This window comes from Scyliorhinus torazame, chromosome 17 (assembly GCF_047496885.1).
Source record: "Scyliorhinus torazame isolate Kashiwa2021f chromosome 17, sScyTor2.1, whole genome shotgun sequence".
In the NCBI taxonomy this organism is placed as follows: Eukaryota; Metazoa; Chordata; class Chondrichthyes; order Carcharhiniformes; family Scyliorhinidae; genus Scyliorhinus; species Scyliorhinus torazame.
This window is the reverse complement of record NC_092723.1, coordinates 174,386,501-174,410,762: the sequence shown is the minus strand read 5'-3', so window position 1 is coordinate 174,410,762 and position 24,262 is coordinate 174,386,501. Positions and strand designations below refer to the sequence as shown.

At 45.5% G+C, this 24,262-nt stretch overlaps 1 protein-coding gene and 1 non-coding gene across 3 annotated transcripts in view; both read right to left on the bottom strand.

The window, feature by feature from the left end:
* txndc11 (thioredoxin domain containing 11) overlaps positions 1-24,262 on the bottom strand; it is a 109,117-nt gene that overhangs the window by 35,284 nt on the left and 49,571 nt on the right. The window contains exons 5-6 of one of the 2 annotated variants that reach the window (XM_072481699.1): positions 9,986-10,079; positions 5,151-5,263 (exon numbers count right to left, since the gene is read on the bottom strand). In XM_072481699.1, coding sequence (XP_072337800.1) covers positions 5,151-5,263; positions 9,986-10,079 — 207 coding nt within the window. The remainder of the gene's footprint in view (positions 1-5,150; positions 5,264-9,985; positions 10,080-24,262) is intronic. The other variant, XM_072481700.1, reaches the window with a different exon arrangement.
* LOC140394649 (U6 spliceosomal RNA) lies at positions 6,169-6,275 on the bottom strand. The gene has a single exon (XR_011935948.1). It is a non-coding gene; the product is annotated as a U6 spliceosomal RNA (small nuclear RNA).

The window sequence follows — 24,262 nt, the reverse complement described above, 5'->3', positions numbered from 1 at the left end:
CGCCCAGTAGTAGTTGATCAGATTCGGCAATGCCAGTCCCCCCTCGCTGCAGCTCCTTTCAAGCATCACCTTCTTCACCCGCGGGGATTTCCCGCCCAGACAAAGCTCATGATGATTTTGCCGGTCGTTTTGAAGGACCGTGGGATAAAGATCGGGAGGAACTGGAAGATGAACAGGAATCTAGGGAGGATTGTCATCTTTACCGTCTGCACCCTCCCCGCAAGTGACAGCGGGAGTGCATCCCACCTCCGAAACTCCCTCTTCATTTGTTCCACCACTCTAGTCAAATTTAACTTATGTAACCTGCCCAGTCTTGTGCCACCTGTACCCCGAAGTACTGTAAACTTTCCTCCATCAGCCTAAATGGCAGCCCCTTCAGTCTATTCTCCTGGCCCCTTGCCTGCACTACAAACACCTCACTCTTGGCCATATTTAATTTGTACCCTGAGAACGGGCCAAACTACCTCAATGTTTCCAGTATATTTTCCATCCCGGCCAGTGGGTCCGACACGTACAGGAGCAGGTCATCCGCATAGAGAGACCTTGTGCTCCACACCCCTCCTAGTCATTCCTTTCCACCCCTTTGCAGCTCTCAGCGCAATCGCCAACGGTTCTATGGCCAGCGCGAACAGCAACGGGGAGAGTGAGCATCCCTGTCTGGTCCCGCGATGTAGTCTGAAGAAATCTGACATTAACCTGTTCATCCTTACGCTAGCTTTTGGGGCCTGGTACAATAGTCTGACCCAATTAACCAGTCCCTCCTCGAACCGTCCGAGTACCTCCCACAAATAGTCCCACTCCACCCGGTTGAAGGCCTTCTCAGCGTCCATTGCCACCACTACCTCCACCTCCTTGCCCGTCGGGGGCATCATAATCACATTAAGCAATCTTCTCAAGTTGGCTGTCAGCTGCCTGCCTTTCACAAACCCTGTTTGGTCGTCCCCAATCACCTCCGGTACGCAGTCCTCAATTCTAATCGCCAGGACCTTGGCCAGGAGCTCGGCATCCACACTGATCAGGGAGATTGGCCTGTATGACCCGCAGGATTCCGGGTCCTTGTCCCACTTTAATATCAGCGAGATGGTAGCTTGCGACATCGTCGGAGGCAGGGTCCCTCGCCTCATTAAAAACCCTGGTCAGGACCAGTCCCACGATCTCTGAGAACCTTTTGTAAAACTCTACTGGGTACCCATCCGGTCCCGGGGCTTTCCCCGGCTGCATGGCCTTTAGGCACCCCAGTACCTCCTCCGCTCTAATCGGGGCCCCCAGCCTGTCCACTAGTCACCAGCCTACGTTTGGGAAGGTTAGTCCGTCCAGGAACCGTTTCATCTCCTCCGGGGGTTCTGAAGTTTGAAGCTTCCTATAAAAGTTCCAAAATAGCTTATTCAGTCCTGACGGGTCCTCCACTCTGCTCCCCTTCCCGTCCACCACTCTACTTATTTCCCTGGCCGCCTCCCTCTTCCTGAGTTGCTGCGCTAGCAATCTGCTGGCCTTCGCCCCATGCTCATACACCACTCCCCTTGCCTTCCTAAGTTGTTCCACGGCCCTACTCGTGGATAGCACCCCCAGTTCCGCCTGCAGTCTCCGTCTTTCCCTGAGTAGGTCCTCCCCCGGGGACCCTGCATGCTCTTCGTCTATCCGGTGAATCTCCTTAACCAATCTATCCATTTCTGCTCTGTTGCCTCATCTTTTAGGTCGCTCATGTTACAATCAGATCCCCAGCAGGGTTGGCACAAAAGACCACCCTGGGAATCTCTCATCCATCTGTCTTTTCAGGCGCTCAAGGGGGATAGCAAAAACCAACTCACTTGGCAACTAAATCCAAGTCCAGCCATCAACGCTGTGTGTTACCTACATTCGTGATTCATCTGATGTCCTAGGTCATATCAACAATTTCCAGTTTCCTGGCCCTAATCGCCTCCTCTTCACTATGGATGTCCAATCCCTCTACACCTCCGTCCCCCAGCAGGACAGTCTGAGGGCTCTCTGCTTCTTCCTTGAGCAGAAGCCTGAACAATTCCCATCCACCACCAATCTCCGCTTGGCTGAACCTGTCCTGTCGCAAAATAATTTCTCATTTAACTTGGTGCACTTCCTGGTGTGGCTATGGGTACCCACATGGGCCCTAGTTTTGCCCGTCTTTTTCTGGGTCATGAGGAGCGCTCTTGCTTCCAGTCCTACACAGACCTACTCCCGCAACTCTTTTTCCATTACATTGATGCCGCTTCATGCGCTCACCTGGATCGGGAAACATTTATCAATTTTGCTTCCAATTTCTACCCCTCTCTCACCTTCACATCGTCCATCTCCAACATTTGACTTCCCTTCCTTGACCTCTCTGTTTCCATTTCCCGTGATAGACTGACCACCAACATCCAGTACAAACTCCCACAGCTACCTCACCCACAGCTCCTCACACCTTGCTCCCTGTAAGAACTCCATCCCATTCTCCACCTCGAAAATGGAACTCTGGATATCTGTCTTCTTGTTAACTGAGGTTTTCCTCTCACTGTGGCTAATAGGGCACTCAACAGAGTTCGACCTATTTCGCACACCTCTGCTCTCACCCCTTCCCCCTCCCTCCCAGATCCATGATATTGTCCACTAGCCTCCGCATTCAAAGGATCATCCTCCGCCATTTCCAGCATAGTGCCACCACTAAATGCATCCCCCCCCCCCCCCCCCCCCCCCAGTCAGCATTCCGCAGGGATCACCCTTTCTATAACATCCTGGTTTACTCCTCCATCAAGCCCATGCAATCGCAGAAGGTGCAACACCTGCCCCTTTCCTCCCTCCTCGCCATTCAAGGGCCCAAACATTCTTTTCAGGTTAAGCAGCGTTTCACTGGCATTTCTTTCAATTTGATTTAATGTATTCTCTGCTCCCGATGTAGTGGTCTCCTCTACATTGGGCAGACTAAACACAGACTGGGTGACCGCTTCGCTCAGTCCGCAAGCATGACTCCGAACTTCCTGTTGCTCGCCATTTTAAACTCAGCATCTTGCTCCCATACCCACATGTTTGTACTGGGCCTGCTGCAATGTCCCAGTGAAGCCTGGCGCAAGAGGAGCAGCATCTCATCTTTCAGTTGTTGTCCTCAGGAGTCAACATCGAGTTCGGCAACCCCCCCCCCATCGTTCTCCTCATCTTAACCCCGCCCCCTTTCTTTAAAAAAAAACATTCCATATTTGTATTGCCTCAGTGCAAAACACCCCCTCCCCACCTCACACCTGCCCATCTGTCTTTTGTTCTTTAAGTCGCTACTTTAAAAAAGAAATTTCAATTCAGGGGCAATTTAGTGTGGCCACTCCATCTACCCTGCACATCTTTGGGTTGTGGGGGTGAGACCCACGCAGACGTTGCTACTTTTGTTGCAGTTTCTTTTGCTCCAACACACTCTCCCTCCTTTCAAGTTCTGATGAAGGGTCCATGACTCGAAACGTTAACTCGTTTCTCTCCTGATAATTGCTGGCAGACCTGCTGAGTTTTTCCAGCGTCCTCTGTTCTCGGTAGATATAAACTACGTTGGGAAGACATCAATTTCCCAGCCTACAGAAAAATTACACCAATGGAACATGCTGCTTGACGCAACCCCTCCGTATTGCTGTTCATCCTTTGTTTGACAGCATTCCCAATCCTGTGTTCCTGGATTCTCTTTCCTTCAATCAATTCTTAACTGTCACCATGATTTCCGCTTCAACCATTAACTCTGGGACTGCATTTGACAACCTGTTCAGAACCAGGGGGTCACAGTCTGAGGATTCAGGGTAAACCATTTCAGACTGAGATGAGGAGACATTTCTTCACACAAAGAGTAGTGAGCCTGTGGAATTCATTACCACAGAAAGTAGTTGATACTGAAACATTGTGGTGGCTAGATATAGCACTTGGGGCAAATGGGATCAAAGGTTATGGGGAGAAAGCAGGATTAGACTATTGAGTTGGATGATCAGCTATGATTGTGATCGGGCAGCATGGTAGCATTGTGGATAGCACAATTGATTCACAGCTCCAGGGTCCCAGGTTCGATTCCGGCTTGGGTCAGTCTGTGCGGAGTCTGCACATCCTCCCCGTGTGTGCGTGGGTTTCCTCCCACAGTCCAAAGATGTGCAGGTTAGGTGGATTGGCCGTGATAAATTGCCCTTAGTGTCCAAAATTGCCCTTAGGGTTGGGTGGGGTTACGGGGATAGGGTGGAGGTGGTGACCTTGGGTGCTCTTTCCAAGAGCCGGTGCAGACTCGATGGGCCGAATGGCCTCCCTCTGCACTGTAAATTCTATGAAATGGCGGAGCAGGCTCGAAGGGCCAAAAGGCCTCCTCCTGCTCCTATCTTCTATGTATCTATTATTACTGGCCAGGGTTTAGAGAACCCCAAAGTGTATCGTGAAGTTCACCTGACCCATAACTTTGAATAGATTGTGGTTATGGGGAGCACAAGGGCCCACTTTACAGGTGTAATGCAACAGAGAACTAAAAGAAGTATTTTTAAACAAAAAACAAAGTTTATTTTTGAAACCAGTTAACACTTTATAAACCCACAGTAAACATCTTAACAATTATCAACTAAAATATTCCCCCCAAAGAATACAGTACTCTATAAGTAACCCTTAATCTTTCCTTACAACATCCATAAGACAAATACCCTCTTTAACACAGACATCAGGTTTAAATTCTCTACTGAGAGCAGTTATCACTTTGAAATCCTCAAATGATCTGGAGACCGTCTTTAGATTGCAGAGAGAGATCCTTATACAGCTGTTTGCTTTGCCTGCAGCTATCCAGCTCTGAAAACGAAACTTAAACTCAAAGACACACACCAGCTTTTGTTCAAAGCGAAAGTAAAAGCAGAAAGACAGCCCAGCTCCACCCACTTTCTGACATCACTGCAGCCATTTGACAAACACCCATTTCTTAAAGGTACACCCACTACAGCTATTTGATAAACACCCATTTCTTAAAGGTACTCTCACATGACACTATGTAACCTCACAAATGGGCCCTCAAACAAATACTTAGTTCACAACCTGATCTCATTTATTTTGGTCTTAGCCAATCTGAAAAGGATTGAAAGGAATACATTACGCCCCAATTTCAAAGAATTCTAGTAATAAACATAGAATTGAAAACCTACTATGAATTTACCAACACTTACTATGGAAGAGTTGAAATGCCTATGCATATAAATTGTTCCAGGGCTGGTTACCGATAACTTTTTGGCCACCTGCTTGCTGGTTATCACACCAAAACGAATTGTCCCATGATGATCTGAAATCACAGATTATGTTCTTAATGAGCAGTTCTCAAAAATTAATTCTATGACACGCTGGGTTCAGAGAGCTCAATGAAACAGGACGATTTTTTCCCTCTATGAAGGTCTGGTTACAGTGGCTGGTTTAATGAGGAATCATTAAAAAAAATATACATACAACCCCGCGCCCTGAGAATAGGTACTCAAGAGGGAATCAGTGAGACGTTTTCTTTACACTGTCACTCAACTTCCAGAAATAACCTGCACCAGAAGCATAATGGGACTAAGCAGATGGCCTACATGCGTGCTTATCCAAACGTTTTGAATGTTGCAGAATATGATACTGCAATGCTCGCAATGTCAAAAAGCATTACCGGCAAGTTCAAGCTCATCTGAAGTCAGAATCAAAATGACAAGGGTATATTAAAATTGTTCACTATACTATCTGCTGAAGTAATATATAGTGTTTTGAAGAATACTTTTAAGTTGATGCATTTGGCAGACAAATGCAAGTTTCAGTGATCACATTCCATAATTTAAATGTAAAACGTGAACTTTAGACATTCTTTGAAACAAAGTGTTCCATTTTACTAAGCAGTGATTTAAAATGATCCAAACAGTAGGTATTATTTTTCAGATTCCTTCCCCACTTTCCTCGAGGTGTTACATAGAAGAGGCCGATAACTGTGCACATTATTTTCCCAAGGGTGCATGTGCGACCAGAGAAGCAGCTCAAAAGGAACACCTGCTTTCCCCAGCGATGTAAATTGTTAATAATAAAAGGAAGGTGGTGAGGTTTCCATCAAACAAGTTCAAAGCATGCTGATGTGCCAACTTTAATCAATGCAAGATGAGAAATACAAATTTACTTTTGTGATCTTGCTTGGTTTTGAAGACAGGAAATCTCAGTCATTCTTTTTTTCAAAATATGGAACACTTCACCAATTTGCTTGTCATCCATGTGCAGGAGCCATGCGAATCTTCTCTGCATCATTCGAATCTCAGTATACGTGTTGCCGAAGCGAGTACCTCAGTCATTCTAACATAAGGCAGCAAAAATTTGTTTGCTCCTCTGTAGCACATTTAGGGCACGGTTTTATGGCCACGCTGCGCCCAAAAGGCAGCTCACCGCTGAGCAGCGTGGCCGATAGAAGCCGGGGGACCCCATTTCTGGGATCTACCCGGCTCACACTGCCTCGCGAGATCTAATGCGATCTCGCAAGACGTTGCGATGTAAATCCCACCCATTGTGGGCGGGATCACCTTTTAGCAAATCTACATATTAGAACGAGGCAGCTAGTCTCACTTTAATGTGCAGATTCCCGAAGGACCCGAATATTTGGATCTATCTCCTTCGCCTTGGAAACCTCGGGCGAGCACCATTCAGTACTGGTCTCCACAAATTAACACTCCAATGTATAAAAGAAACATGACAATGTAAATGTTTAAGAAGGAATTGTAACGTAAAGAGCGATATGTGTGTAATTTTATCAAAATTGAATGGAAGAAAGTCAAGGGGATGTGGAACTCTGATGGAAATGTACAGTCAAGACAATTCAAAATGTTCTGTAATGTTTATGATAGATTTTATTGAAAAAAAAAACTGGTCTCCACAAACGAGACCAGACGGAATGGCACTCGTGGGGGTCTCCCAGGGGATCGGAAGCCCCCAGGTGCATGCCCTTTGGGCAGGGAGGTACCCTGGCACTGCTGGTGCCACCCAGGCACCCTAGCACTGCCACCTGGGTGCCAGCCTGGCCCCAAGGTGCCCAGGTGGCACAGCCAGCTTGGCACTGCCAAGGTGCCAAGCTGATATTTTTGCGGGGTGGTGATCAGGCCGGGGGTGCTCTGTGTGGGTGTTGTGGAGGTAGGCGGGGCAGGCTTGGCGTCCCGATGTCTCACTACACTGAGGAGTTCTGGCGAGCGGAGCTCCTCAGTGCACAAAATGGGGCTGTGTGCTGCCTCGGCCGCACGTTCCCCGCTGAGCCCCCCTATCTAACGGGAGTGCCATTTTATAGCATTGTGTTCCTTGCCGCTGCCCGCCAGGAAACAAATGGCTAAACCCACTCGTGGGACCTTGTTCCCATTTAGTTAAATCGTGCTCTTTATTTCCCCCTCTTAAGACAGCACATTTTCGATCTTTATCTAGTTCCCCATTATGATCTTAGCTTTCTGCTCCACCATTTCTGCTTCCAGTCGTCCCTCCCTATTCCCACACCTCCTCCTGAAAAGGGGAGAATGGAACCAACTGTGGCTCCAATGGATGTAATTTTACTTTCCAACTTTACTTCCCTGCTTCTCTGAAGGGGTTAAATTATGCCGGTAACTCACCCAACATTCTGAGCAGCGCACATTCACCATTTAGTCCTGTAAATAAAGTCCGAGGAGGGCTGGTATTCTCACCCAATGTCCATAGAAGCATTCCCCCAGCAAGATCACTGGCTAGTCAAAATCACAAGTTCATAATTCTAAATCAAGAATGACAAGACCAATGTTCTTGCACCAACATGCCACGGCATGATTAGTTACAACCAGGAATTGAAGCTAAGGATGGCACGGTGGCACAGTGGTTAGCACTGCTGCCTCAGGACGCCGTGGACCTGGGTTCGATCCCGGCTCTGGGCCACTGTCTATGTGGAGTTTGCACATTCTCCCAGTGTCTGCGTGGGTCTCACCCCCACAACCCAAAGATGTGCAGGTTAGGTGGATTGACCACGCTAAATTGCCCCTTAATTGGAAAAAAAAGAATTGGGTATGCTAAATTTATTTTAAAAAAGGAATTGAAGTTAAATCTTCCATTGGTTTGTCTTCGTGCTGCACTGACCAATGCCTTTACTCAAGTCAGCAGCAGGTAAACTACATGAAGAACTATTAATTATTTTGAATGAGGAAGGCTTATATACAAAATATATGGTAGAAACATTAATATTTTTACATCTTTACACAACGATCACAACTGGTGCTCCTTAAACATCTAAAAGCACATACCATAATTTCAGCAACTCTTACACCATAAGACGTAGAGCAGAAGTAGGCCATTCAGCCCATCGAGTCTGCTCTGCCATTCAGTGAGACCATGACTGATCTGATATGAATCCTCAACTCCACTTTCCCACCTTATTCCCATTGCCCTTGATTCCGTTACCGATTAAAAATTTGTCTATCTCAGCCTTGAACATACTTAACGACCCAGTCTCTACGGTAAAGAATTCCACAGATTCACGAGAAATTCCTTCTCATTTCTGTCTTAAGTGGGCGACCCCCTTACTCTGAGTTGATGCCCTCTGGTCTTAGCCTCTCCCACAAGAGGAAACGTCCTCTCAGAATCTACCCTGCCACGCCTCCTGAGAATCCAATATGCCTCAATAAGGTTACCTCTCACTCTTCTAAACTCCAGTGAGTACAGGCCCAACCTACTCAACCTCTCCTCACAAGAAAATCCCTCCACAACTGGGATCAACCTAGTGAAGACTGGACTGCCTGCAATGCCAGGATATCTTTCCTTAGGTTAAGGGGACCAAAATTGTTCATAGTTCAACTCTTCAATCCCTTTTTCTGCTGTGCATGTCAATGAAATAGTAATTTCACTTGCAAACTGAACATATTGAATTGTCTTAATACCAAATGACAAGAGAAACCAAGTACAGCTCCAATTCAAAGCAGGATTTACAGCGCAAAGTCTTGCGAGATCGCGGGGTCTCCCAGCTTCCATCGGGCGGACTGCGCCGCGAAGAGCTGCTTTTCGGGCGCAGTGTGGCCGTTGGATCGTGCCCTATGTTTTAAGTGGATAACAATTGTTCCACGAGTTAGAGAAGATTTCCTAGCACACATTATGCAACTGAACAGGGGAGGTGCAAATATTATTTCATTTACTACGACAATCCTAAACAAATAAAAATGAAAGGTTTAGATTTTTGTGCTAAACACCTATTTGTTATAAGTAACAGCTTAAGTGACCAAAACAAATAGACATTGCAAGCCTTTTTCTATCTTGCTGACATTGTTGCACAAGCATTAGGAGTACCCTGTGTCCCACAAATTAAATTTTTCATGTTAGTGTCAGATAAGAAATTTGGAGAAAGGCAACCTTTGACAGTCCAACAAAGTTAATGTTGGGCATTTCCTTTTGAATTGTGGGCACCGCCTACAGGGCTTTTGGAATTGCACAGCACCCAAAGATATAGCAATATCCTTCTTGTTGCACTTCCATATTCAAGGTGTATCATATAGCAACATTCATTAACCCGCATGAACTAATGTTCCACCAAATCTAAACATTTTGGTTTAATAATAAAATCATTCTCGGAATCCAAGTACCACTTTGGCTAGCGTTGCAAGAAATTCTGATCCATGTGCTCCAAGTTATAAGCCAATCCAAAACATAGAAATCTGCCAAAGATTGGAACAGGCAAGCTTCCTTTTATACTTCCAACGTTGAAAAATGTCTCTTACTTCAACATGCACAACAGCATCCATGATAATTTTTTAAAAAGGCAATGTGTAAGTATTTGGCCAAGAAAAACATGAAAAGGACGTGGAGAAAGGATAGTGATGAATGAGGGAAAGGCAATTGCAGGTGTTGTGGGCAAATGGTCTTCTTCTGCACTGCAAAGTTCTATGAGATCCTCAAATAAATTAGAATGCTTTTACCGGGTATTAAATTGAAAGTTTGGATTGCATTATTTACTTTGAGTATAGACCAAGTGCTCCAGTACTTAAAAACGAATGAGAAGTCTCACCTCCTTTTAGCGCATGCAATGCAGAGATGTAAAGTGTCAGGTAACCTGGAGGCTGCGGTGACGCATTGAACTCAAAATATCCAAGAACACCTGGCTATGTTGGAAAAAAAAAGGAGAGAAATAAAATGAAAACGATAGCTCAGGAACTTTGAAAAATTTCATCAGCATCTTTCACCATATGTTCACGAAACGTCTCCCCAAAACTCCCGACACCATGCTACTTGTACAACCATTTAAATCAGAACTTCTGTGAAAGCCAAATGATTCACCTAGAAAAGGTGCCAGAACACGTACTACTTTTTAGTTTTTCCGTTATTAACAACCAACACTCATATAACCCTCTCTACGCAACAATAGTAAAGTCGCCATAGTCCTAGATGACCTTAGGGTGGTTTCCCCTTTGAGGCTGAGAGCTGACTGGAGGCGATTTAACCTGAGGATCACCAAACCTCAGGTGAGGGGCGAGTTTGAGAAGGCAGGGGCCTTCATGAATAACCTCAGCCGGTACGGGAATTGAACCTGCGGTGCCTCGCTCTGCATCACAAACTAGCTGCCCAGCCAATTTGCACGGCTGTCCGCGCTGCACAATCTGCTTGTTCATTACCAACGTCAACTGGGGTCTTACCGTTTGTATGGGTAGCGCATTTAATGATGGAAATCTGCGCAGGCATAAGGAGGGCCTGCAGTAGGTCATTAACTAAACCCCGGTGGGATATTTGACCATACATAATCACATCAAGTTGTTCTAACGGAATATCACTCAGATCGTCCCTTATTGTGGTAGTTTCCTGAATCAAGGCTAAACAATCGTGGCCAGGTGCGTCTTCATGGACAGGGGGACCACTAAGAAAACAGGCTGGATTGATAGTGGTACAGTGTTTAAATGTCAGACGTGGATTGTTCAAAAGGTATATCTCATACCTATTCTGACGAGCTGCGGTAAGATGCTGAGTCTGCAGTTGCCCCAATAGTGTGATTACTGAGTGGGAGCTATACACCGTAATATCCTGTTGGAGAGTGATGTTGGCAGCAGCCTGCAAACTATTGTATATCGCTGCCAAGATCTGGGTGCAAACAGGGTGGCCCAACGCCACTGGATCAAGTTTGGAAGAGTAATATGCTACGGGCCTTGTTCCCATGTTGCTGGGTGAGTACCGCTGTTGAACATCCTTCCAGAACAGTACAGTATATCTGGAACGGTCGGTCATACCAAGGGCCTACCAAGGACGGTGTTTGTAACAAGGACTGCTTCAGGCAACGGAAGGCTTAGAGTGCCTCGGTGGTGCGAGTAAAATTACCCCCTTCACTAGTGTAAGGCGTCAGCAGCTTTGTATAGACAGCGATGTTTGGTATCCACTGCCGACAATAATTCACCATACCCAGCCAATGACGGACCTCCTTGGCTATGGTAGGGGCGGGGAATTGGCATATTGGTTCAACCCTATTGGGTTCGAGACTTCTTTCTGTGGCTGTAAGTAAAACTCCTAAGAACTTGACCTTTATCTGTGCCACCAGGACCTTTGATTGTGAAACAACATAACCCAACGAGGATAGGTGGTTTGATAACTGGATCACATCATCCCTGTTACTGGGCTCGTCAGGACTTGCTACCAATATGTCATCTACATACTGCACTAGAGTGGAACCATGCTCCAATGTCAAAGCCTGGAGTTGGGTCTGCGGACATCTGGAGAAGAGCGTAGGTGAGTTGACGAACCCCTGTGGCAGTCGGGTCCAGGTATACTGCTGTCCATTGTAAGTGAAGGCAAACAAATATTGGCTTTCAGATACGAGTGGGAGGGCAAAGAAGGCGTGCTGAAGGTCTATTATGGCGAAGACCCGGGCTTAAGCTGGAATTTGAGCCAATATGTGGGCAGGATTAGGGACGAGAGCATGTAACGGCTGTGCGATGGCATTGATTGAACATAAATCCTGTACTAATCGGTACTGGCCTGGTTTGGCTGGTTTAGGCACAGCAAGTATGGGGGTGTTACATTCTGATTGGCAAGGGACCAAAATACCCTGTTGCAACAGCTCTCGGATTAATTTGTCTATAGACGGGGCAGCTTGGGGTTTCAGGGGGTATTGCCAAATGGAAGGCAGCTTTCCATGGTCCTTAATCGTTACCTTAATAGGTGTAACATTTGTCTTTCCCACTTGTGATGGGTATTCCGCCCAGGCCTGTGGACTGACATATTCCAAAACATCACGTCCCCGGTAATGCTGAAGTTGAGTGTTAATCGTTTCAGGGACCTCAAAATATTTTATGGCAGTGCCGTCTGGCGTGACTTGAAGTGCGTACACTGTTGGATCCGAATGATCCACTGCCCTCCTTACCATAGGCCCCAGATTCTTGGCATGGTACTGGTCGTGGACCTGACGTGTAATATGAGGGCTCACCGAAGCTGACTGTGGCCATAAATGTGGTGGCATTGTAACAAAATCGGCTATACCTTCTTTTCCCGTGACTGTGGCTGTAACCTTGACTGGCCATTCGGTCCCAATTAACGGCCGGTATTTGTCCTCCAACACCCTGTTTTGTCCGGTTCGGTCAATGGCCAGGGTAACGTGATGCAGTGAATGTTCAATGTCTAACGTCCACCACCGGGGAGTGATAGAAATATAGCACTGTTGTCTCATCCTCCATGATTGAACCGTTACCCCTTCGTCTTCGCACTCTAGCTGTAGCTGCAAGATACACAGTAAATCTCGGGCCAGCAAGTTACAGTCCAATCCAGTACAAACTGATGATCCGCAGACTTATTCTCGTAAGTGACTGTCACAGGTTCAGAAATAGGATACTCACACACCTGTCCTTGGAACCCCTGCAAATGCTGCGTGTGGTCGGATAGTGGTAGTCGAAGTTCTGATTGCACTGAAGACATGGCTGCTCCAGTGTCGATTACAAATGGGTAATGTTGATCTCCTATCTGCAGAGAAATAATAGGTTCCCTTCCCGATTGGAGAGTCCTTATGACTAAATTAGCTAGTCAATCCTGTGTTGGGAAAGGGTTTGCCTGGGAGAAGTCAGTGTACCTCGTCTGTCCTCCCCTTGGTGGGTACCCCTTCCTTTGGGTCGGGTAGTCTCCTTCTGCTGCCGTCTTTTAAAGGGGCATTCCTGTTGCCAGTGATCTGCACGGCTGCAATTGAAACATGCATTGTTCCCTCTATTTCTGCCCCGTCCTCTTTTCCCAGTAGACCAATGGCCCCTCAGAGGGGGCGGCAGTTGTAAAGCTGTTGGTGCATACGGTGGGCCATAAAGAGGAGCTGAGGGTCCATTTGGGTGGGTTTGATATCCTCCCCCGTGTTGATCCACCCACCCAAAGTCATAACATTGGGGTTCCAGCTGGTAAGCCACCGTTTCTGCCGCTGGTTGGGGTCTCAGATCATCCTTTTTCATTACATACTCAGTCTTAATCTTTGTAACTGAGCATCCTTCTGGCCTACACCCTCATTCCATAAGACCATAAGACCTAGGAGCGGAAGTAAGGCCATTCGGCCCATCGAGTCCACTCCACCATTAAATCATGGCTGATTTCAACTCCATTTACCCGCTCTCTCTCCATAGCCCTTAATTCCTCGAGAAATCAGGAATTTATCAACTTCTGTCTTAAAGACACTCAACGTCCCGGCCTCCACCGCCCTCTGTGGCAATGAATTCCACAGACCCACCACTCTCTGGCTGAAGAAATTTCTCCTCATCTCTGTTCTAAAGTGACTCCCTTTTATTCTAAGGCTGTGCCCCCGGGTCCTAGTCTCCCCTGCTAATGGAAACAATTTCCCTCTGTCCACCCTATCTAAGCCATTCATTATCATGTAAGTTTCTATTAGAGCTCCCCTCAACCTCCTAAACTCCAATGAATATAATCCCAGGATCCAATAAAATCTAACTGCCCTGGCCATTTGAGAAGGGTCGTTCTCTGTCCAATTCATGTTATTACATTTCACGGCAGTAGCCACGGAAGGAGGTAGGCAATGCATTAACATAGCACAATATTGAGGGGAATTCTGACCATTTTGATATGGCAAGTCGCCTGACTGCCCACGGTAGATTTTATTAAAACGTTCCAGAAATTCCTCTGGCTCTTTTGTCTTTTTAGGTTTGAGGTCTAAGATAGCAGAAATGTTTATGGGCTTTTGAAATGTGTTATTCAACGCATTCAGGATTTGTGTCCGTCTATCATCGTCCAACGCATGGGCTTGCTGGAGTGCGGTGTGGCTAACATAATTCAAGTGATTGAGATGATTGCGATACTCTGCTGGGGTTAAAACATACTGGACTAGGGCCCAGAGGTCACTAGAATCAGCTTGATAAACTGAGATGGCAGTTCTCAGATGATCCACGAAAGCAGCAGGAGATTTCTTCCTGTCTGGGATTGCAGCCATAATAGCCATCATCTCACTGGGTCTCCATGGGAAATAAATGTCTATCGTGGGCTGGGCCGCCGCCGTCACAGCGTCAGGGTTTGGTATTTTCCTAATCGGGAACTGTCTCAGAGTCTATAGCTGATTCCTCTGGCTCTTCCAAGACTTTGACGTCCTTCCCTGTCACTAGAGGGAGCTCCAGCTCCTCGGAACCATCCCTATCCTCTTCCTTTGTTCTCATACTTTTCTGTCCTACCATATCGGTCTGAAGGGATTTAGATGGTATGCGTGATTGTTTCTGGATAGGATCAGGCCCTTCTCTCGCTGTCCGAGATCGGGTCCTAGAGCTAACTGGGCTTGTGGAACAGAGCTCCCCTTCTCTTGCAGACAGTGAAGATGGTAAAATAGGACCCACGCTATCAACCGAAGAGGCTGGAGAGGCTAGCATGATTTGAATCTGGGGAGCAGTGACTGGATAGAAATTATGATACTCTGGTGGTTCCGGAATTAGTGCAGACAACGCTACTGGTGCAGTTGGAACCCTAGCCGACCTGGTCAAATTTTCTAAATCTTCATCCTCTGTCAATGCTAGGCCAGCCATTGAACTACGTAGCCCATTTTTTGTTTTACTCGAGCCCTCCCTCTCTTTACTTGCGCGTTTTTTTGAATGTACACTCCTTTTTCAAGATCTCTAGCGTTTTCTGGTTTCCCCCTTCCCTAGTTGGAATCCCCATTTTAAGGGCATTTTCTTGCCAACTTAATAACATGATCTTATCCCTCTCATGTTGACAATATTGTCTCCATAATCTAATTAATTCTTTAGCTTTCATACTTTGGCTCTCTTTTTTAAAATTATTTTTTAATTTTATTTGCCTATTTATAACCAATGGCAATTTTTGCTACTTGGCAAAATTATTGAAAAGGTTCTTGTAAAACCTAAAACGTTTGAAAATTCAAATTGAATTACTGCAACCTGCAAGCTTAGCTCTGATCTCAACTCAGAACTGAATTTACGATTTGCTTAACACAAACTTGTCTAACTTTTACAACTTAATTAATTCTTTATCTTAACAATTTTTCTTTTAACAAGTTTTTCTTACATTCACAAAAATGTTGGCTGCTATCAATTTGGGAGCAGTTAGCTGCGGTGATTTATACCGGAGCAAAGTCAACTGGCATCTCCAGATTTACACTTTTTAAAATGGTGCCAGTGTGTTTCTTTAAGTTTCTATTAATTCACAAATAAAATGAGATAAACATTATTTCAAGTAATTAAAACTTAAGATTCTGGCAATTTCAATCAATTGCTTGCTAAAATAATAAACTTTTGTCAAAGAGGTGGAGAAACCCACTGGTTTCCTTTAATTAATTCAAAACGTAACTTTGCTGGAGTTTCACTGACTCGAAAGAAAGGTGTCCAATTACACCACAAGCTGCCTGTTATCTCAAGCTGCTGTTAACCCTTTGAGAGACTTCTGCTTTAACTAACATGCAGCATCCAGTTTGTTTAAAATTTATCGTTTCTCGCCACTACAGTCCAAGGATACAATTTTCGCTTAATCAACTATAGATTTAAAAACACTCATTGAACTAAACCCTCATCCTGAGGTCCCATCAGTTCTCCAAAAACACTCACACATGGAATTAAACCATCATTTTTTTGATGTCCTGTTAATTCCAAAACCAACCCAAAACCGAATCATCACTCACATATGGAATTAAACCATCATTTTTTTGATGTCCCATTAATTCCAAAACCTACCCCAAAACCGAATCATCACTCTCATATGGAATTAAACCATCATTTTTTGATGTCCCATTAATTCCAAAACCTAACCCAAAACCAAATCATCAACTATGAAATCCCATCAGTTAAATTTCTAATCCCCAGACTGACCTTTGATTTCGTCGAGACGATCTTTCCGTACCAACCGCGAGTGACCAGACTAATCAGACCATAAGTAGAGGGGAAAAATCAATGCGCGGTCATTTTCCAGCTATACATTGTGGGCCCTTTTCCACTCTCCTTGTCCAAAATCAGTCTAATTCTGATTTCGCGGTTGGTCAGAACCGTCTTGAGAAATCCCGGGTTTACGGCACCAAATGAGAAAGAATACATTCTTTACCCATCTGGCCTCAATAAAACTCGAGATGGATTTGTAGACATAGCATTAGTTATTTTTATTCGACTTGCAAGTCTGACTCATTTCTCAGAACCAAGAACACAAGCAGTCTCTTAGGTCTACAGAATCGAGTGATTCTCAAGAACAAAGAAATCACCACCAACACATTCAAATGGCATCAAGTTTCACATACACGATTCCCATAGGCCATCCTATACCCCTCCTGACCTGGCCATACATCCTAATTGGCTCACTTCTCATCCCTTCCCCTGGCCTCTTATTACCCAGCATCCTTTTCTCCTCATACTCTAAACACCCCATCCCCCCTCCTTTGCCATGCTCTCTGAAATCCTTTGTCTGTGAACTAACATGAATTAGACCGGCCTATATCTACATTACATTAACTAATATCTTTAAAGTAACTATTTTATATCACATTCGTCATAACCATTTCAAAACAACATGGCAATGACGACACAGTTGGCTTTGGTAATATCAATTATATTGGGGAAAACAGTATGAGAAGTTCTTATTCCTATTCATTACCCTGCTGGAAAGCACATGCCCCGTGGACATTTGGAGCCCAACTCCTCGCCAGTTGGGCAAAAGGGTGACGATCGCAAACACGTCTGCACGCAGACACAGACCCTGACCCCACGAGGTAACATCTGGCATCTCTCAAGACAGGCTCCCCTCCAACCTCTCGAGTCCTGGCTCCCTCAAGCGTGCGCAGATAGTCTCGGAGCTTAGCTCCAGCCTTTGAAGCCAAATAATGCTGGGAGAGGCAGGGAGCTTAAGGCAGGTGGAACAAGTGAGTGAATCATGCTGATGCATCAGATACACTGATAATAGGATGATTGAGGGAAGCGGTGGGGTGGGTGGGGGGGGTGGATTGAAGTTGGCCGTGGACGAGCACAACTGCTAACAATTTCAGCATTTACAAAATAATTTCAAAAATGATATTTATCATTTTGGATCAAAGCCAGCTTAAAAAGATAAGGAATAGAATAGACAAGCAGAATACTTCAGATGCTGGAATTCTGATAATAGGAAAGAAAATGTTGCAAATGCTCTCAGCTGGTTAGGGCAGCATCTGTGGGAGAAAAAATGTGAATTACTGTTTCAGGCCTGTGACCTTTCACCAGAACTTCTGATGACAGGTCACGGGCCTGAAACATTAACTCACTGTCTCTCCCCAGATGCTGCGGATAAGTTGCTGAGGAATTCTAGGAAAAGAACAGAAATCAGGGAAGATATTGATTTATACAGCTCAGGGATCAAAAATAAAAAGAGGGTTGCATAAATGCCATTAGCCTCGTGGTATTAAATGCAAGAGGAATTAAGTTATCAATTGATCGAATCACCCTGCGGCACCTACTTCTCCCTCTCTCTCTCTCCCATCACAGACGAGGGCTTCCACAAAACGGGGAGGCCATTCACCAACTTGTTCCAGGACCGGTTTGAAGCCAACAGCCAATAGAATGAAGGGAGGCACACAGGGGCCAACAAGGACCAGGGACCGGGGGGAGAAGCTATGGAGGGGGGGGTTGGGAACGGCTGCAAAAAAAAAAAAAAAGGGGGGGGGGGGGGAAGGGAGAAGAGGGGAAAGCGGGGCAGCTATACATATGTAAATAGATGACAACCACCTTTTGGAAAATATGTATCTCAATAAAATATCTTATAATAACAAAAAGGGGTGCAATTTAGGAGGTGGGTGTATTGGGGGGGCCAATTGCAATGCCGAGCTCTTGTAAATTGTGTCTGATCCACATATTTTATTTATTGTGCAGTGTATGGAATGAAAAACTTCAATAAAAACATTTTCAAAGAAAAACATATTTGACTCTATCATTAGCCTCCAGAAAGTAAAATTGGACTCAAAAATCACACCGATTTGGAGAAAAGCAGGCATTCTGCCACCTTCTCATTAAAAAAAGGAATTTGACCACATAGCGTTATAAAAAGAATGACAGTTAGCCATCGTATTTAACTTGGACTCAAATCTAATATTTACTTTCATACCAAGGTCGGGACGCCAGCAGAGCTGAACTCATGACTAGACCTGAAACCTCAGATAAGTGCTTTATGTAACAAGCATTTGCCCTGTATATTTTGAGCAGAAGCCATTACAGAAATGAAGTGCTCCACCTCCAAGTTACAGCAAGACATGAAACAGCAGCAGGAATACCCACGAACCTGTCACTAACTTACTTTCAACAAGTAAAACCAGCAAACTCAATAGATCTGGCAGCAACTGTGGGGGCTGGCAGGGGGACCCAGTGGGGCATAACAAAGCAACATTATTTTTCTCCACAAATGCTGCCTTAGAATCCCTACAGTGCAGAAGGGGGCCATTTGGCCCATCGAGTCTGCACTGACCCTCCGAAAGAGCACCCTATCTAGGCCTACGCCTCTGGGCGCTACGGGCCAATCGCTGGCTTTTAAAGCAGACCAAACAGGCCAGCAGCACGGTTCAATTCCCATACCAGCCTCCCCGAACAGGCGCCAGAATGTGGCGACTAGGGGCTTTTCACAGTAACTTCATTGAAGCCTACTTGTGACAATAAGCGATTTTCATTTCAATTTAGCATGGTCAATCCACCTAAACTGCACATCCTTGGAGGAAACACGGTAGCAAGGGAGCACAAGTAACTAACATTGTGGCTTCACAGCGCCAGGGTCCCAGGTTCGATTCCCCGCTGGGTCACTGTCTGTGTGGAGTCTGCACGCTCTCCCAGTGTCTGCGTGGGTTTCCTCTGGGTGCTCCGGTTTCCTCCCACAATCCAAAGATGTGCAGGTTAGGTGGATTGGCCATGCTAAATTGCCCTTAGTGTCCAAAAGGTTAGGAGGGGTTATTGGGATAGGGTGGAAATTAGAGTTAAGTGGGTCGGTGCAGACTTGATGGACAGAATGGCCTCCTTCTGCACTGTATGTTCTATGTTCTAAACCAGAGCACCCAAAGGAAACCCACGCAGACACAAGGAGAATGTACAAGCTCCACACATACCCAAGGTTGGAAGCAAATCCGGGTCCCTGGCGCTGGGAGGCAGCGGTGCTAACTGCTGTGCTACCGTACGTGCCTTAACTGTTGAGCATTTCCTGCACTTGGTTTGTATTTCTGTTTCATGGCATTGTGACTCTTTCGCTTGTGCCTGATGACTAGTGTTCCGAACCAGCTTTCTCTTCTTCCCCTTTGCAACTTCTTTCCACTTTTGTATTTAAATTAGAGCATTTGCCACCACCAAGAGTCAGGTGGCTATGAAAGTGGATGACAAGAAGTCTGTATTTAGTTCAGACTGATTGCTAGGAGGTGAGCAGATCGTGGCCGCTTTAAAGAGGCTGAAATCATAGCTCAACTTGACAAAGGTAATTGCAATTGCATTGCTGAAAACAAAGGGCATGCTATCAAAGCTTTCCACCTTGAACTAATCAGCACTGGCATGAGAAAACCAAATTTCAAATGCCCCTTTTTCGAAATTTGGTATTTCACAAAGAAAGGATTAAATTTTCATGATCTCTTCCTCCTCTCCCGCCTCTTCACTAGCCCCCATCTTCGGTCCCCACTGCTGCTCCTCAGTCAACAAGGACGGGAAGATGACCCCACTACTGAAAATATCAATTGCACTTTGTAACTGGCAAGTTGAAATGCGAAGAGACTGGGAGCAAGGCAAAAAAAAAAAAAAGTGCAGATAACAAAAAGAAGAGGCCAAGGGGAGTGGCAGCAATTGGACGTAAACGGCACATTGATGAAGCCCTGCAACTGGTTACTGTTGTGGCAACACTATGATAATCCCTCCAACAGGAGTTATGCAAGCAGCAGGATGAGTTCCAGTCTAGGCAGAATGTCATTGCAAGCTGAGAGGCTATTTAATGATGTTGCACCTGGGTAGCATGGGAGTATTCAGCCTGAGCTTGCCCCAAACAAAGCAGGCATTAGAAGTAGCCATAATCCAAATTGAACCCTGGTCACCAGTTTATTCAAAGCCATATCTCTAGATAATAATAATAATCTTTATCTTTATTATCACAAGCAGGCTCACATTAACACTGCAATGAAGTTACTGTGAAAAGCCCCTAGTCACCACACTCCGGCGCCTGTTCAGGTTCAGGAGAATTCAGAATGTCCAAATTACCTAACAGCACGTCTTTCTGGACTTGTGGGTGGAAACCAGAGCACCCGGAGGAAACCCACGCAGACATGGGGAGAATGTGCAGACTCCGCACAGATGGGGCAGGAGTTTAAAAAAAAAATTCATGCAGTATCAACGTTAGTACCGTTTCCTTTTATAACCAAAATCAAAATTAGAATTCCAACATTTTTCCTAGTCTGATTGGTGTCAGGGTCCAATGAAATCCCAATAAATAAGGAGACTGCAGTTATCCAAATGTTTGGTCCAGCAGGACATACTTGCTATCATTTTCAAAAAACAATTCATTTGAAGGAGCGCTTACTGGAAATTGTTACAATACCCTCTGCTAGGGCGCGGTCAATTCGAGCCCCTCAGGCCCCGGAGTCCCAACACAAGTCAATTAACTAATAATTTGTATATAGCTTCTGAGAATTTTGACCCTCGACTGCTCCAATGACTTACAGGCACCAGGTCTGCGGAACACAAACAAGAGAGAAAAGACATGCGATGATTACCATAGAATATCGGCCAGCTAATCTATTACTACCCCCCCCCCTCTCCCCCCATTTTACCATTCCACCCTCTGCCCAAACACGGACAAGACAGACACACACACATACAGGAGAAAAGCCCCCCCCCCCAGCTTCTGCCTTCAGGCTTTAAACACTCAAGCTGGGTAAAGAGAGAGATCTTTTCTTCAGATCTTTAGTCAGAGGCCATCAGGTAAGAGAAAAAAATCGGAGCTGTGGCCTTCTAGCTGCTGGATCAAAATCAAAACAGAACAAAACACCCATTCCCGCAACGCGAGGATCATTCTGAAACCAGATTTAAACAGGAAGATCCTGACAAAATCAATGCAGACGGAATATTAGCAGTCTCACTACAGTAACCCAATTTTTTTTCTTAATCGTGATTTGTCTGCATGAAAGTTTGATGGTCACCGTGTGCTTTTCGCTCAACACAGCCAGTTACCACAGTAGAAAACCATAGTCCATCACTGTAGTAGGTTTTCAAAACATCCTAGTATTAACTGAGTCAAATTATGGTGCAAAGCAAATAGAGGAATCAAAACAGAACCAGTCACCAGGCCAAGTGAACTTACATTCCCAAACTCACAGCTTCCAAATCATTGCCATTTTTGGTTCTGAAGTACTTGGAGTTAACTTGTTAATGTACTCAGCCTGATTGCTTTTGAAGATCGATTATTGGTTTCCAGCCCCAAGAGAAGATGCACAGGAAATGTCATTAAATAATTAGTTTGACAGGGATCGGAGAGTCAAAATGGATCAAATCTGGCATTATTAGCTAGCCTGTCATGTAAGATGTTATTTTTTTTAAACTGAAGTGTTGCTTCAGAGGCAAAAGCAAGTTTGGATTCATACCATCACAATGGCGCAAATAAGCCACACTGGTCTGGTAAAGTCCATGCTAATGGAGGAGTACATAGACTAATTAGGATTAATTATTGAGCTCATTTAAAAAATATATATACTTATTAAGGTTTTACATTTTGACAAACACCACAACAAAAGCACCAAAATGATTCAGCACAGCGATAATAAAACAAAAGCCTCAGCATACATGAATATAGAGGGGGACAGGAGAACAGCAGGATACTAGCTCGATACGGTCAATCAATCATAACTTGATGCCTCTCAGCCCAACCAGAGAACAAGGGAGGAAGGGTATAAGACCAGGAAAATATGATCAAATGGTGCACATCTTCCCAGGCAGCGAATGTTCTCAATTGCCATGAGAGTTCAGAATAAATTCTTGACACCATGTTCGAGAGTGCACCAATATATATCTCCTTCAACTCCAGCAGCAATGACACACCGCCACCTCCTCTTCTCGGATACCATCTGCACCCATGCAGGAACCACCATCATTCCACACATTTACACAGAGAGGACCAGCAGCAACATGTTCAGATTATGATCAGTGCCGTCAACACCTCCCCAAGAAAAACAGAAAGGAAGGAGAACTAGAGCTAGCAGAGGGGAAATTCACAGGGTAACAATGGATCAGGACCCCACCACAGACCCATATTCCCCTGTCACACGCCCATCAACCATTAATGAAGAAGAGGACAAGCTGCTCATTCAAACAAGGATGGACCATGGACACAGAAGAAACTAAACCCTAATAAGTGCCTTCAAGAAGCTCCAAAGTGCAAGAGGATACTAACCACAGCACCAGTCCTCACCTAGCCCAGCGTATTCTGACATACAGCAATCAGTACATCCAGCACACCCCAACCGATCCTGCACCTCATCAACCACACCCAGGGGAGTGCACCCCCCCCCCCCCCCCCCCACCCCAATTACACTAAAAAATAATTGCACTAGCCCCAGCCGGGGAGAACAATTGTCCATACACCCAATAATTGGGAGATTCCTTGGGTACAATAAGGGGAACCTCCCATGGACCACCAGACTAGACCAGGATATATTACAGCACACTGCTCACCCAGATGAAGAGTGGCAAAAAATCCTTAATGGAAGTGCGTCCTAGCTGGCCGAGGAATATTGCCCCCTCCCCCCACTTCACAAGAAGGATATTAAGAGAAATTACATGTTGCCTCAACAGAGACACAACACAGCTTGCACATGGAAAACCCAATCACACGGAGGACACTCCGGAAACCACCATCTAAGACCATAGAACACAGTGCAGAAGGAAGCCATTCGGCCCATCGAGTCTGCACCGACCCACTTAAGTCCTCACTTCCACCCCATCTCCGTAACCCAGTTTTTGGTCACTAAGGGCAATTTATCATGGCCAATCCACCTAACCCGCACGTCTTTGGACTGTGGGAGGAAACTGGAGCACACGGAGGAAACCCACGCAGACACGGGGAGAACGTGCAGACTCCGCACAGACAGTGACCAGCAGGGAATCGAACCTGGGACCCAGGCGTTGTGAAGCCACAGTGCTGATCACTTATGCTACCGTGCTGCCACTTGGAGGAAGGGCCCAACTCCCCCACCAAACCTACTGCTACACGAGGGAAGGGCTCCAACACTGTAGATGCATGGCAAACAGTCTCTCTCATCAACAAATCAGTAAAGGATTGATCAAACCCACCTCAGTGTGCGCCGCCCCTCAATTCCTCCTATTCTACAAGCTCTAAAGAAAAAAGAACCCCCCCCCACACTCCAAAATATTAAACACTCCAACCTCAAGGAAAAGTCAGGAGCCCAGTCATCCCTAGGATACATATTCTGTCTGAGCCATCAAAGGAGACAAGCATGGATTCTAAAATTCAAATTAACAAAAAGCAAAATAAAGATCCGATACGATTAGCTCTAACTGGGGAGGGTTATCCTCAATCTCAGTGAGGACTTGACCAATCCTACCACCCAACTCCACACCGACCAACGACCCATCACCCTGCCATGGCTCCACTCATCCTCATTATAAACGAGATAATGGATGTCCAAAAAACACTACCTTCCCATAACCACAAAGATTACAGCACATAATGAAAAGAAAAGAGTAAAACAGTGCACAGGGCACATTTCACACGACTCAATAGGATTTTTGCTACAACAGGACAAAGGGCAATTCTCGCCCTCACGCCTCACACACCCTTACAGGAGAAAAGATAACATATAATTGACAGCACAATCACAAGGGAGCAACATCCAGGACTCTTG